Source organism: Lethenteron reissneri, chromosome 22 (genome assembly GCF_015708825.2).
Source record: "Lethenteron reissneri isolate LAM-NWPU_2019-01 chromosome 22, ASM1570882v1, whole genome shotgun sequence".
NCBI classification, from domain to species: domain Eukaryota; kingdom Metazoa; phylum Chordata; class Hyperoartia; order Petromyzontiformes; family Petromyzontidae; genus Lethenteron; species Lethenteron reissneri.
In genome coordinates, this window is record NC_083800.1 from 7,120,466 (window position 1) to 7,134,934 (window position 14,469).

Sequence of the window (14,469 nt, forward strand, 5' to 3'; positions counted from 1 at the left end):
ATGCTGCTAATGCATTGTAGGGAATACATTCCTACCATCTACAGTTAAAAGTTCAAATGCAGAAGATACGTTCATTTTATCATCAACATCAGCAGCAGTAGCCATGCTCAATCCATTGCTGGATAGAGGTCTTCCCCAACCATCGGCCATCTCTCACGACCATGTGACATAACAATCCAGAGGACGCATGCATGTGCTCAATGCACCTATACGTTTGAACGCACATTTTTTTTCAACCTAAGCCACGGAAGTTGAGTCGAAAGAACTTGTCCAAAAATCCACCTCGCCCCAGGGAAACGCATCTCTTGACGAACGAAACTTTTCACAAAGGGCCCATTGTGCATCCTATCACGATCGGCCAAACGGACATTCTCCGCCCGTCGTTGACAAAGCCTCGTGCCCGTCTGATACATTGCTCGCACAAGTTTAATTTGCAGGTGTTGTGATCCGAGAAAAGTGGAGATGAGAGCATCGTTGCAATACACTGATGAGCTATATTTATTTATCTTCCATAAGGCCTCAAAACCCCTGGTGTGATTATGACAAAAATTCCCACCCAATAGAGCCCATTATTTCCTCCATCCAATTAAAGCAGCTTAATAGAAGCTCTCTTTCCCATGCCTTCCCAATATTAATTCTTCATTAACATGCATCTATCCCAACAGGGACCTCAATCTATCTGATCTGCACCATTTCCTGGCATCATGGCCGGCCCTGAATAATTTAAACCTGTTTAGAATTTAATAATTGGAGAGAAATCCCGCTGGAGCAAGAGACAAACAGAGGTGTAATGGAGTGTCGAGTCACGGTAATGCTGCAGTAATTGGAACAAGCTGGCTCCTCCTTTAGCCTTCTCCTGGCAGCAGAAGTTCAGGAGAGAATACGTACAAATACAAAGAGGCCCCTTATAGCCTGCGCAAGCCGCTGGGGGCAAGTGCTGTTGGCGAAAACCTACGAAGGCCGGTGCAGGGCACAAGGAGTTGGTGAGGCCAATTCCACGACCCGGCTGACTTCATCTCCCCCTGTGCTGATACGCACACACCGTCACCAGGTACTCATTTAAGACTGAGTCGAGAATATAAACACACACACACACGGGATGCTCTGCTGTAACGGCTAGCAGCACATTGGACATTGCAATGCAGAGGTTTCCGGTTCAATTCCATCTGCCGATGCGGTAGTTCAAACAAAGGTGCAAGTTTCTTAAATCCCCTCTGTCCACCCAGCAGTATAAATGGGTACAGGACATGTGGTGGAAACAAGTGTCGGTATATTTCCACTTCTTCCAACACATCTGGCCGGCGTGGAAGAGTCGGGCAAAATACTGTCCCGTGGAAGCCCTTTCTGCCTGCAATGGCATGAGCGAGGAATTGCAGGGCTGCGCTTTTACCATTCACCTTCACACACACACACACGCTCGCGTCCACAGACGCGCGCGCGCGCGTGTCACTGTTTGGAGGGAAGCGGCTTTGCCACCAGCTGCCGCACCTGCTGAGTTGCAAGCGCTGCCACTCCGCTTGAAGACACGATGTGCGATCGTGGAGGTGCTAAGCAAAGCAAAAAAAATCCGGCACCCCCCCCCCCCACCCCCCCCGTTCACCCACCGACTCCCCGCTTCCACACGCCCCGCTCTCGACGGAAGTGAGTTTCCGCGAGCGTTATCGGAATGCTGACTGCGTGCCCCCCCCATCCCCCCTACCCCTGCCCCCCCCACCACCACCACAGACGGATCTTACGCCACCGGAGTTATTCTTTCTGCAAGATGCCAACGCTCATTAAGAATGTGCGCACGTAGAGCACATGGCAAGAACAACAAAACAAACAAAAAAGCCGTCACCCAAGCACACACCGACGAGTGATGCGTTGAAAAGAGACCGCGAAAAGCAGGAACGGATCTCTTGTCGCTCGCTGCAACGTCCGTCCGGCAGTGTCGCCCCTTCAAGTGGAGCTGCGTCGACCAATTAAAAAAATATGAGGATCTCTCGAAAAACATCTCCCATCTCCCCTAGCCGGAAAGATTTTCATCGTCACGATCATCATGATCAGCCATGGTCAACCCACTGCCAGATGAATGCTCCCCCAAGCTGCCGCTGCCTCTCACCATCCCGCGCTGTAATATTCCACCCAGAACCTGCACATTCACCGATTTCATCGCTCCATCACCCTCGGTCAACGTCCTCTTGGATGCATCCCAGCCCTTGGTCGCCACTCCGTCGTTATTCCTGAGCATTGCCAATTGTCCCTTCTAGCGATGGCAAGCCCACTTATTTTTTCTCCATAGCTTGAATGATGTCATGACCTTTATATGGTCTCCAAACGATTCGTTCCTCTTCCCCTCTCTGTAATTCCAAGCGTGCACCAATCCACGCTTCTGTGAGCAAACATGTCAACGTGCTCACGCTGAGCCAGCTGGCGTGACCGACTGCGTTCAAATTCAACAACCGACAGACTTTCTGTTCCTTCACGGTCCTGAAATGAAGTGTTGTTTAAACCGAATGGCTAAATGCAGTCGACTCTAGATTAATCCGTGAGCAGCTATTAATCGCTGCTCCTCACTCGTTGAGGTCAGAGACTCAGTGCCACGTGAGTGCAATAAGGAAATAAAAAAACGACATTTGTGACAGCCCCTGCATGATAGAGTTATTACCCCGAAATAGTAAGAAAAATATGTAATTTGATGCATAATAGGCCCTCATCCAGCAGTGGATATGGCGGTGCTCAGCTGAGGTGGGGTAAGCGGGAGAGCATGCGATGCGGTGGCAGAACTCACTCGCCCGTGACTCGATCCAGTTGTCCTTGAATCTCTTCTGCCTCGATGTTTCTGGTGAAAAGAATCGGACATCAGCACAGCGCGTTAGCGGCCGCACCGCTGCCGCGCTGCGTTGCGGACGCGCGGCTTCAACTGCGACGTAGCGAACGACTCCATCGCACCATTGGAAACCTCATTTGCCAGTAAAAAAATATGATAATTGGTTTTTTTACCCTTTTATCTGGCAACAAATCTGCGCCTTTTGGCGTCATCTGGTCCAACACCATGTGAGACTAGGCTCTAAGGAAAGCTGTCTCGGGTGTGGACCAATCAACTTCAAGGACAGTGCATACATTATCAGAGTTATGTTTTTTTTTTATCAGAGTTATGTTATGTTTTTTGTTTGCATTATGACTGCAGGTATTGTGGTCTATGCAAACATGACTCCTTGTAAAAAAAAATAAAGTGTCAGTTTTGTTGCCAGATAAAAGGGTAAAGAAACAATTACTGACTCCATCGCAGCTGAACGGAATGGGACGGTCAGGTATCACACTCAACCATCGTCACCGTCGCTACTGCTGAGTTCACCTTGCTTGAAGCACAAGATTAGTGGCGGATACAGCAGTCACATTTGCAAATGTGGTTTGTAACTTTCATCATTACCTGTAGTATCGATTGTTCAATGTTAACGTGTCAATCTTGATTTGCTGTTCCATTGCTGGATTATTTTTTTCCGTCTGAGGACGACCGCTTGTGTTGCGATCAAAACGTCGTGATTTATTATTTTGTAAAAATTTTCTATCTACGTGACTTTACCGAAATACCCAAAGAGTATGTTAATGTGTCATTTTGTTGAGGGACGACTGCTGTCTGGTGTTATCTTGGTGTGGTCTGGGACTGTTGTTGTTGTTTGCTGACTTGCCCAATCTTGCTGAATCTGACTTATTTCTATTTAGTGACCTGCTTACGATTTTCTCTATTTTGCACTCCTATCGTTTTTTGTATCGTTTGTTGTTGTAATTTGCTGACCACGTGCCCGCACCGGACAGCTTTGTTAAAGAGCTTCATAGCTCATCGTATTTCTCCTGCAGTCGAAATAAAGACTCTGATTCTTGCTTTGCACAAGAGCGACTGTGCAAGACATAAGCTTAGGATGAGGCAAACAAGAATGCATCTGTTCATTGATCGAAATCGAGTCCACACTCGCGATTGCACGCATTCAGTCTGAGTGTTGGTGGATAATTTTTTTATTTGCCTACGTTATTCATGACAATAATTGTACATTTGATGAGTCCACGAGAACTTTGCAGATGCATGAACCTACATCGCCACAATGTAATATATGTATAAATATTATACTCAACAGGTGTTCCAATTGTCACGTTCCTACTTATCGTAAAGTAATAGAAATATGTTTTACCCAATTAACCCTCACCGAGTCGAAACACTTTTTAAGGTGGGTCCTGCAATGGCATTTTTGGTAACTTCTACTTGACAGTAATAAGTATTTGGCATGTGGGCAGGAAAAGGGGAATACCCTGAGAAATGTACCACACTCTAAGCCCCACAGACATACTCATAAATAGTTGTGTTGTTGTTGTAACTTTCTGACCCACCCCTACTGCACTTCTGTGATAAAGAGCTTCATGGATCATTGGATTTATCCAGAATAAAGATTCTGATTCTGATTAATCGATTGCTGTCCTGCCATCACCTGGCCACGTCGCAGCTCAAGCCTAAAAACATCTTTTGTATTCCTGGGCAAACCTCACTTCCAAGTAATAACCAAGCTCAGCATTTGCTTAGCTTCTGAGATCCGACAATTTCCACGGTAATTTGATCATAGTTACTGTGTTAATGACGACGGAGTCAACATACTTCTCAAACGTATATTTTTGCTCATGTGCAGATGCTGTCAAGAAAGAAAAGCCGACCGTTATCCGTTTGCGCACGCGGCCACAAGGCAAGCTCACCTGTTAGCGAGCAGTCTGCTGTACAGGATGAAGTAAGGGATCCTTGAGTACGCGCTGCCACTGTCGGAATCATCGCACGTGAACTGTGGGCTGTAGACGTCATCTGCATGGCAACCGGAGACATCGCCACCAATGAGCTGTGTTTGCCGCATGAAACATGATTCCAAAATAGCCTGGAGGACGCTATTGCTGTCAGTGATGCCGAGTGTCCTGGTAGGTTTACAAAGTCATTTTCAATGACCCCAATGTCCTCAATTTTCTCAACATCATCTTGTAGCCTTACTTTTTATTTAGTTATTACCACAGTCACCGAGCACAGGCCCAAAGGCCCAAAACAGCAAGCGAACAGAAATAAACTACACCGTTAAAGTCATCACAGCTAAGTGTTTTCTTGAATTTCGCAAGGTCACAAGGGCTTGAGGTGAGAGACGATGGGAAGGGATGCCTAGGTCAAGCCGTGCGAGGACGGAAGCAAAGAGATAAGCGTGTTGACTTGCAGTGTGGCGAGTGAGTAGGTGGGTGAGTGAGTGAATGTGTGAGTGGGTGGTTGAGTGTGTTGTTGTAAACCTGCTGTGTGGTGGATGAACACAGCATGGATGGGACAAAACGGTCAGCCGAGTCGAGCGAGTCCACGGCATTGCCGGAGAAATCAATGAGTGAAGTTCACAGGAAGAGTAACAAAGGTAACAGCGATAGAAGATTAACAAGGAAGCAAGTGACCGCCACCGATGAGTGAGCGACCGAGTGAATCGACGAGTTCTGGATGATCAATCAACCTTGACTGCTTTAAGTGTACGAAGGAGAAGTGTACGAAGTGTAGCCAAGAAGAAGGGAAATAATAAAATAATAAAAATATAACATAATAAAATACAATTATCACGATGTTTCGGCCACAACGCAAGCAGCCGTCCTCAGGTGAAGAACAGGTTTTTTTGGAAGGAATTCAGACGCTGTCTTTCCGAAAGCCCTGTTCTTCACCTGAGGACGGCTGCTTGCGTTGTGGCCGAAACGTCGTGAGAATTGTATTTTTATTATGTTTGATTTTTATTATTTTATTATTTCCCTTCTACGTGACTTTACCGAAAGAACCAAGAAGATGAATCGCTGCAGTCACGAAAGCTTTAAATCGAAATGTAGCCAAGAAATTTGGAAGAGCACATGGGAAAGTCACTGAAGAAGCATTGCAAAAAATTGGGTGAAACTTTCAAGACAGACGATGAAACTGTGATAGGATTAATACACTGCATCCGAACAACCCTCGCTGCGTTCCAAACGTCTCACACGTGAAACCAATGTGCTCGTGCGACCCAATTGGGTGTGATGGGTACACGCGCAGAATCAAAAAGAAGGGTGGTCAAGTTGAAGTGTCAAGGGCGAAGAACACAAGTGGATTCACTTGCTGCGTTACCCTACATTTAAGGCGTATTTCAAATTAAGAAACAGTTGTGAAGATACGCTCCGTATGTATGTATGTTGAACTTCTCTCGCACCGCAAGTAGCCAACCGTGCTAATCAGAAGTGCGGGGGAAGGACAACAAACTAAAAACCAGGATTGGACTTTACTAAAAGGCCGTAAAATATAAAGCTTGTTATAATTTCGATACCATTTTATTTTATTTAGCTCACGTGGGAGAAGGCAGCGACTTGGCTAAGTAGGCCTTGCTCATTTGTGATGATGATTAAGACTTTTAAAACACGTGAAGTAGCTAATTCTAGATTTGAAGCTCTCGTGACTGCAAGGATTCATACCCTTAGGTTTTTTCGGTAAAGTCACGTAGGTAAAAAATGAAATTAAAATTTATAAAAGTAATAATAGAAATAAAATAATAAATCACGACGTTTCGGAGGCAACACAAGTCTCCGTCATCAGGTGGGACCGTCACAGCTAGATTTACTATTATAACTTTTATGAATTTTATTTTTTTTATTTTTTACCTACGTGACTTTACCGAAAAAACCTAAGAGTACGTGGAATAGCGGCACAGTGGTTTGCACACACTTTGCTCTGAACCTGATGGCCTGCGAACCACAGGCCACAGCTACCTTCAGTGGGGAGCAGTCGCATTACTGGTGTGATGGCAGTTGGTGCCTTGCCCCCCTCCCCCCAAGCTACGAGTTAGGGCCCCCTTGACAACAACCACGAGATATGTTTTGAACAACAGTGTTAAAGAACAACAATGTACCTAAATTTCGATTTAAAGCTTTCGTGACTGCAGGAATTCATCTTCTTGGTTCTTTCGGTAAAGTCACGTAGACTTTACCGAAAGAATATATAATAAAAATAAAACATAATAAAATAATTTAATTGTTTTATTTTTATTATTTTATTATTTCCATTCTACGTGACTTTACCGAAAGAACCAAGAAGAATAATGTACCTAACGATGTGATTAGGCAAGAAGAGCCGTGATATACAGCGAGACAAATCAAATATTGGGTCCCCCCACGTGACCAACTGCCGCACCCCCTGAGCTGATTGTGTCGTTACGACGCCACTGGTGGGGAGTGAGATCTGAATTTCTTCAAGGCCCCCCACCTTCACCAAACCTGCCCTGGTCTGCGCGGTCGAAGATTCCCATGGCTAACAATATGGCATGGGGAGGTGGCCTGTATCCAGCAGTGGAATGGCAAAGGGTCCCAACATTATTGTTTACTTCGTATTTAATATTGTGAAACAACAAATGGTATTCAGTTTAACACGTAGAGTTTTGCGACGAACTATCATCCATAATACAGGTTTTTTGTTTGTGGGGTAGATCGCGTAAATATGAAGCTAGTTGTAATTACTGACGAAACGTCGTACTCAATTCGTTACTAGTGTGCTGCACTATTAACGAATTGGCATGTTCTGTTTACGTGACAAACCTTAATAATTGGCTGTGTCGGGTGGTGGTGAGTTTAACGGCACATTTATATATTTACGCGATATAACCCACAAAAACTGCATTATGGACAATCATATTAGTTTATTCATCACGTCCCACCCACGACGTCACGCACGACTCAACAACACAAACCTTATAGTGATAGGTTTTTAACCTTTAAACTGGTAAAAAAAAACTGACACCTTTATACAAGGCATCATGTTTGCAATGACCACAACACAAGCAGTCAAATTGCAAACAAAAATTGCAATTTGACTGCTTGTGTCGTGGCTATTGCAAACATGATGCCTTATATAAAGGTGTCAGTTTTTCGTACCAGTTTAAAGGGTAAAAACCTATCACTATATTTTGCCACTGGTAAAGGAGGTCTCATAGTGTAAATGCTTACCCCGAGCTCTCAATACTCTGATAGTGCGCTGTTTTTGAGTTGTACGCCTTTTGGCGTCATCTGGTCCAACACCAATGGAGACTAGGCTCTAAGGAAAGCTGTTTCGGGTGTGGACCAATCAACTTCAAGGACAGTGCATATCATTATCATTATCAGAGTTGTTTATTTTTGTTTGCAATTTGACTGCTTGTGTTGTGGTTATTGCAAACATGATGTCTTGTATAAAGGTGTCAGTTTTTTGTACCAGTTTAAAGGGTAAAAACCTATCACTATATTTTGCCACTGGTAAAGGAGGTCTCATAGTGTAAACACAAACCTTACTTGCACATAGAAAAAACCCTTATGAGCATCTCATTTGAGAGAGGATAAAAAAACCCACAATAATTATAAGCACGTGTGGTCGCGCATAATTACCCATAATTAGAACACATAACAGATCGGGCGATGTGTTTATTGCCCAGCTGCTGCCGTTTGCGTGTTTTCTTGTTTTGATGTTTGGTAACACCCATGATGGTGATGTGCCAGGGACCACGAATGTGTGTGAGTGTACCTCATGCTGATTGTTTTAACAAGCACACAGAATCAGGGAGAGAGATGAGAATAGCTTGGCATCTTACGAGATATAATTTATGGATCTTCATATCAAATATACTCCTGGGAGGAGGAGCAGTGGCCCAGTGGTTAGCGCACTGTGCTACAAACCTGATCAACCGAGTTCAATTCCTGCACCCACTGCCTCCCCCACTCCGCCCCACCCCTCCCTCTATCAATTGGCACTAACCAGCATGGTCATATAGTATCAACCTACACGACTGCTACATGCAGAAGTGGATTGATTATTGCTGCTGGTGCTGATGATGACTACTATCTGAATTATAAAAAAAAAAATATTGTTCTGGTCATTGTTATTCTTAGGTTTTTTCGGTAAAGTCACGTAGGTAAAACATCAAAATGAATGAAAATAAAATAAAATAAAACAACTGGTCATTGTTTTTCATACGTAGACAGGAAACAACAGTGGGTTACATGGTTTCTTACAGCAGGCATGTAACCACGCAGCGACTTGTCAATTCAAAAAGATTCTTACACTCACAACACATACCATCAAATCACGCGTTCAAGAATCGAGTATTCGCTATTCATGAACATGAGATGATCGTGTCGCATTCAGGGCATCAAATTAAGCAAATGGAACAGAAATAAAACACGAGAAAATATAAAAACACAAAAGTATTTGGTTCTCGAATCTAACTCCAACCCAGGATTGTCACAGTTATTGATTTGCAAGGAAGCTGAATCGTTACGCATCACAACGGCTCTCTCACCCTCTCTCTGTATTGGGGGTCTCTCTCGATCTCTGCCAGAAAATGTAGCTGCTTAAATCGCCTATTTGTTTCGTCACTTAAATGACTTGTAAAATGTTTTCTTGGTTCTTTATGTAAAGTCACGTAGAATGGAAATAATAAAATAATAAAAATAAAACATAATAAAATAATTCTCACGATGTTTCGGCCACAACGCAAGCAGCCGTCCTCACCTGAGGACGGCTGCTTGCGTTGTTGTTAATTATTTTATTATGCTTTATTTTTATTATTTTATTATTTCCATTCTACGTGACTTTACTGAAAGAACCAAGAAGATGAATCCCTGCAGTCACGAAAGCTTTAAATCGAAATTTGTAAAATGTTTTTATTTTGCAAAGCACGCCCTAGCCATGAACTAAGGTATGAAGAAAGATCGTAAAATACTCTCATGCGAATACAAAATACATGACTGCTCTTTGAATTGAAACAAAAATGTATTGCATTGCTAATTTCATCGTTGCAAGTCTATGGGCATCATAATTATATTTCTGCTTTCGTTCGCGAATGACATGACGAGGACTTTGAGTGGAATGTGGCACGTGTTTGGGGTGCGACGATGCATCAATTAGTATCAATTATATCAATTAGTATTGATTCTTAAATTCACGATGCATGATCATCAACGTCATCACATCCAACCGTGAGTTCATTTGGTATTCGTGCAATTCTTTTTCGTGCAAGTCTACCACAGAGTTGCTGCGTTTCACAGACGTAATCTGCGAAAGTTTCACGGAAGGGAGTAACGCTGCATGTGATGTGCCTCCCCCCCACCCCCACCCCCCTAATTGTGTAATTTGGCAGTATTGCATTTTTTTATTCAGCAAATTTGGACCAACAATACCAGCAAATATTGTCTCCTACTCCCTTTCGAATAACACTGCATATTCAATGTCCACTGTGAAGTAGACGACGCGTATTGTTAGTCGATACCGTACACAGACCCGCAGTAGATACACAACATCTATATTTTACCAGGTAAGGCCCACTGAGCTATACAGCTCTTTTTCAGAAGCAACCGAACCACAAATGACAGCCCAACGAAGTGGCTTATCACGCGGAAATATACAGCAGCCAGATAGCATGCTGCACTACGATCCCGGCCACCCGAGTTCGATTCCCGCTCATGGCCAACACAAGTGACGAACATCAGAGCTGCTCCTGGGACTCCCCTAGGTCGACTCGGGCTTAATTTCGCACCTGGTGCAGCGTGTAAACCATCAGCACTGGGGAGACAGCACACTAATGCCGACCGCACCAGCATTATCGTATGCAGTGGCGGCCTGAAATGGGTGCTCGCTAACAGCCCCCAACAGTCCGTTAAAGGCCACGCAAGGCGAATGGAGAGCAACATTGGGTCGTGCGACTCATGACGTTGCTTTTAATAGGGATTATACTGATGTGCGCCACTGCTAAGGCTGTTAAATGACAACATTGGGAATGAAATGCTTTCACATTTCAAAGATTAGTATGGGAGCTGCAGACAAGAGGTGACAGAGCAGCCATAGGGCAAGCTTACCGCTGCACAAAAGCGGCAGCTTCTCCTGACATTCCATAACGACCACCGCCAATATTTGCTCCATGTCTTTAAGGTGAGGTTCTTGAATTAACCTATATTTTTAAGGTCTGCTGCGGCGACACGTCAAGGAACTTTGTACGGCGGCGAAGAAATAAAAAAACCGCCGCGCCGTTTGCCACCTTCAAAAAAAAGAATGTGCTCTCAATTTTGTCGCCTTGACAGTACAACTTTAAACATCTTAGCGCCTACAATGCAGCACTAATCTGCTTTATATTTTCTACGAGCGGCCTAACGCTAAGTCTATTTTATTTTATATCCAGATTATTCGCGTTTTATTATTAGCGCCGTATGTGCAAGGGGAATATTGGGGGGGGGGGGGGGGGGGGGGAGAGAAATGTGATATCGAAAAGCAAACGGACGAAATTAAAAATCGAGGCCCTCCTTCTCACTTTCAAATGAACCTGACGTGATTATACCCATCGCCTACGGCGTGACCCGAGCGCTTACCGCAGGGTTAAGCTGGGCAAGCAGGTATGACAGGGAGTCGGTCTAATTCCTTATTTATTAACCTTGTACAGAGGGAGCCAACGGGCGGATGGGCAACCGCCGGTTCGGAACGCGCAGCGAGCGCAGGGGGAGATGTGTGAGTGAGGTGACGTGGGGGGGGGGGGGGGGGGGTCCCAGCGTCGGCACGTGCGGAATGACGGACGGACGGGGAGCCGAGGCCAGATCAGGGCGTCCCCCCTTGCCCCTGTCCAACAAATGAGAAGGCGACCCCTATTCCTCGACAGTGTTTGCTCAGTTCCCGGGGCCGCTCCAATCAACTGTGAAAACAGTGCCCCCCCCCGCCCCCCCCCCGAGCTGAGAGATCACTCTGCTTCGTCCGTGCGTGCGGACGCGTGCCCAGCCCGGCTGCCCCCCCCCCCCCCCCCCCGCAGAAAAGTGAGAGGTCTGTGCCGGGATTTGAGAAGCGCTTCTGCGTATTTGCACAATTTTATTACCTCCGGGGAATTGGGAGGGTGGGGGGGGGGTGTCTTCAACTGGGAGCTAAAAAAAAACTTGTCGCCGGTGTGGGACAACTTGTTCTGTGCAATGACAAAAAAAAACTAAATTTTGCGCGGCCCGTTTTTTAGTCGATCCACTGTTCCATTTGGGGCTCCCCACGCCGTCTCTGGGGTCGTAGGGAGTAATTTGACCTCACTTCACCACCTTGGTGAGTGCGGGCTGGTCAAGGCAGGGAGTGTACGCCTGGGGGGAATAGAAGTGCAGCACAACAATTGATTATTATTTGAGTCTTTTGGTAAAGTCACCTAGAAAGGTTCAAATTTATTTTTAAAAAAATACACAAAAAACGACTTTACCGAAAGACCCAAAGAATATGAATTCCTGCAGTCACGAAAGCTTTAAGTGAAGATACAACCATGGATTGTTGCTGGCGCCACGCTCTGCTGCCCACCTCCCTTTGCCTCGCAGCCCCATGGCAACCTATTTGGGCACGGTGATGTCAGCCATTCGCTTTGACCAATTTGGCCAATTTTCTTCTGATATTAGTCCCCTAATAGCAACACGTTTGTTCTGTAAATTTTGTTTATATTGGGTCGAGCTCTATCGAGGGTTATTTAACGAGATGGGTGCATATTCCGGGTGATTTGACCACACACATGACGTGTCACTTAATGCGCATTGTCTCGCTAATTTAGTGAAATAAGCAGCTCCTTCAATACATTATATATTATAAACAGCAAAGTGTATCAGCATGCATGTAATTCAACCCTCCAAAAGAAATGTGCCGGTGTTAGCAGCAGCAACATCGTCAGCAGCAGCTTTCGACTAAGATGTTTAAGGAATCCAGCATTTGGCATGTGCAGCTGTGAACGTGAATGTGGAGAGTTGTTCACTTAGGGCCGCCTAATTCAGTCATTAAAGCCAATTATCCGCACCTGGCGAATTCGCCCCGAAAAATCCCGCGCTCCCCTTTGGCACCGTCTCTTGACTGGCTCTTTCATCCTTTGCCAAGAATGCCGTGAACACTTTGGTGCTCTTTGCTGCCATTTAAAAACAGCAAAAACAACAGTCGTAATGAGTTAGTGCCTTCTTCGATCCACTTCTGCGTTTAGGCCACCGCACGCCGTGTCGATCGATAGGCGCTGTTTGACCATACTTCACCAATCTGGTCAGTGCGGGATCGTGAAGGGACGGGCCACTTAATCGGACGATAATTTGTTATCGCCAGGTCGTTTCTGAAAAAGAGCTACATAGCTCAGTGGGCCTTACCTTGTAAAATAAAATAAAGTGTATTTACAAAATTTCGATTTAAAGATTTCGTAACTGCAGGGATTCATCTTCTTGGTTCTTTCGGTAAAGTCATGTAGAAGGGAAGTAATAAAATAATAAAAATAAAACATAATAAAATAATTCTCACGACGTTTCGGCCACAATGCAAGCAGCCGTCCTCAGGTGAAGACCAGGTCTGTCGGGGAGACAGCGTCTGAATGAAACACCACCAAGCTTGGCAGCGTATATTTAAGCTGGGTTGGAAGGGGGGGAAAGGGCGCCTTGACAAAATAATTTGCATATCAAGAGGAATTTAGCATATTTATGGGAAATGCAGGTATGTGATTAGTACTACTTGTGAAATGCGTAGGAGGTATTTTAGCTTACCGTGCAGCTTGTCTCGTACGAGGCGCAGCACGGGGCCGTAGACTCCTAGCCGGGGCAGCAGCTCCTCCAAGATCTGGAAGGACAGCGCCGTGCGACCCTCGCTCGGCTCCTGCGGCAAGCCGGCCTGCTTCACCAACAGCTGCGTGGCTGAGCGACACAGCCACGGGTGGAGTCACAGTTCACCGTCATTATCATCATTGTCACCATCGTCATCAATATCCTCATCGCTATCATCACGGTCATAATCGTCGTTATTGTAATTGGAATTGTCATTGTCATCATCGTCACCTTTGCAATCATCGTCACCATCAGCACCATCTTTGTCATCACCATCCTCATGGTCATCATCACCATGATTATTATTTTCATATCATCAGCCATCATCAACGCCATTGCCTTCATCATCATCTTCATCCCCATCATTATAACCATCGTGAGTCTCGACAATCGGCCATCATCTATTCCCAGTGACGTGTCCTGCTCAAGGCGACTCACACTTCTGAGCAGTCAATGTCTCTAAACTTGCATACGTTCTCTTATCCACGTGTTCCTCTTCCTGTCTGACAACGTAATTCCAAACATGTTCCGCATGCTAACCTCTAACGATATGCACATTTTCTCCACGTACTCCAACTTACTCTCACGCTCAAAAATAATTGTCAACAAAGAAATTGGCCAAATTGGCCAAATACTTCACTGATTAAAAGAGACTGCTACGCACAAACATTTAATCCCACGGGATGTGAATCCATGCCAATTGGGTATCTTTGGGAAAACAGAAACTAAACGGGACAGATCGGACGAGACGATACAAACGAGACGGTATAAATTTCGACCAAAGCGATTTAATTTCTTGCGTCGAATCATGGAAATTCATTATGTGCTCCACAAAGATGCAGTTGGAAGCATTGCTTCCACAGCCCAATGTGACGT

The 14,469-nt window shown here is 45.1% G+C and overlaps 1 protein-coding gene across 2 annotated transcripts in view; it reads right to left on the minus strand.

Moving 5' to 3' along the window:
- The window catches only part of LOC133345579 (uncharacterized), a 98,207-nt gene that overhangs the window by 70,859 nt on the left and 12,879 nt on the right, over positions 1 to 14,469 (minus strand). Inside the window, exons 4-7 of one of the 2 annotated variants that reach the window (XM_061556483.1) lie at positions 13,537 to 13,683; positions 12,816 to 12,920; positions 4,723 to 4,825; positions 2,771 to 2,821 (exon numbers count right to left, since the gene is read on the minus strand). In XM_061556483.1, coding sequence (XP_061412467.1) covers positions 2,771 to 2,821; positions 4,723 to 4,825; positions 12,816 to 12,920; positions 13,537 to 13,683 — 406 coding nt within the window. The remainder of the gene's footprint in view (positions 1 to 2,770; positions 2,822 to 4,722; positions 4,826 to 12,815; positions 12,921 to 13,536; positions 13,684 to 14,469) is intronic. The other variant, XM_061556484.1, reaches the window with a different exon arrangement.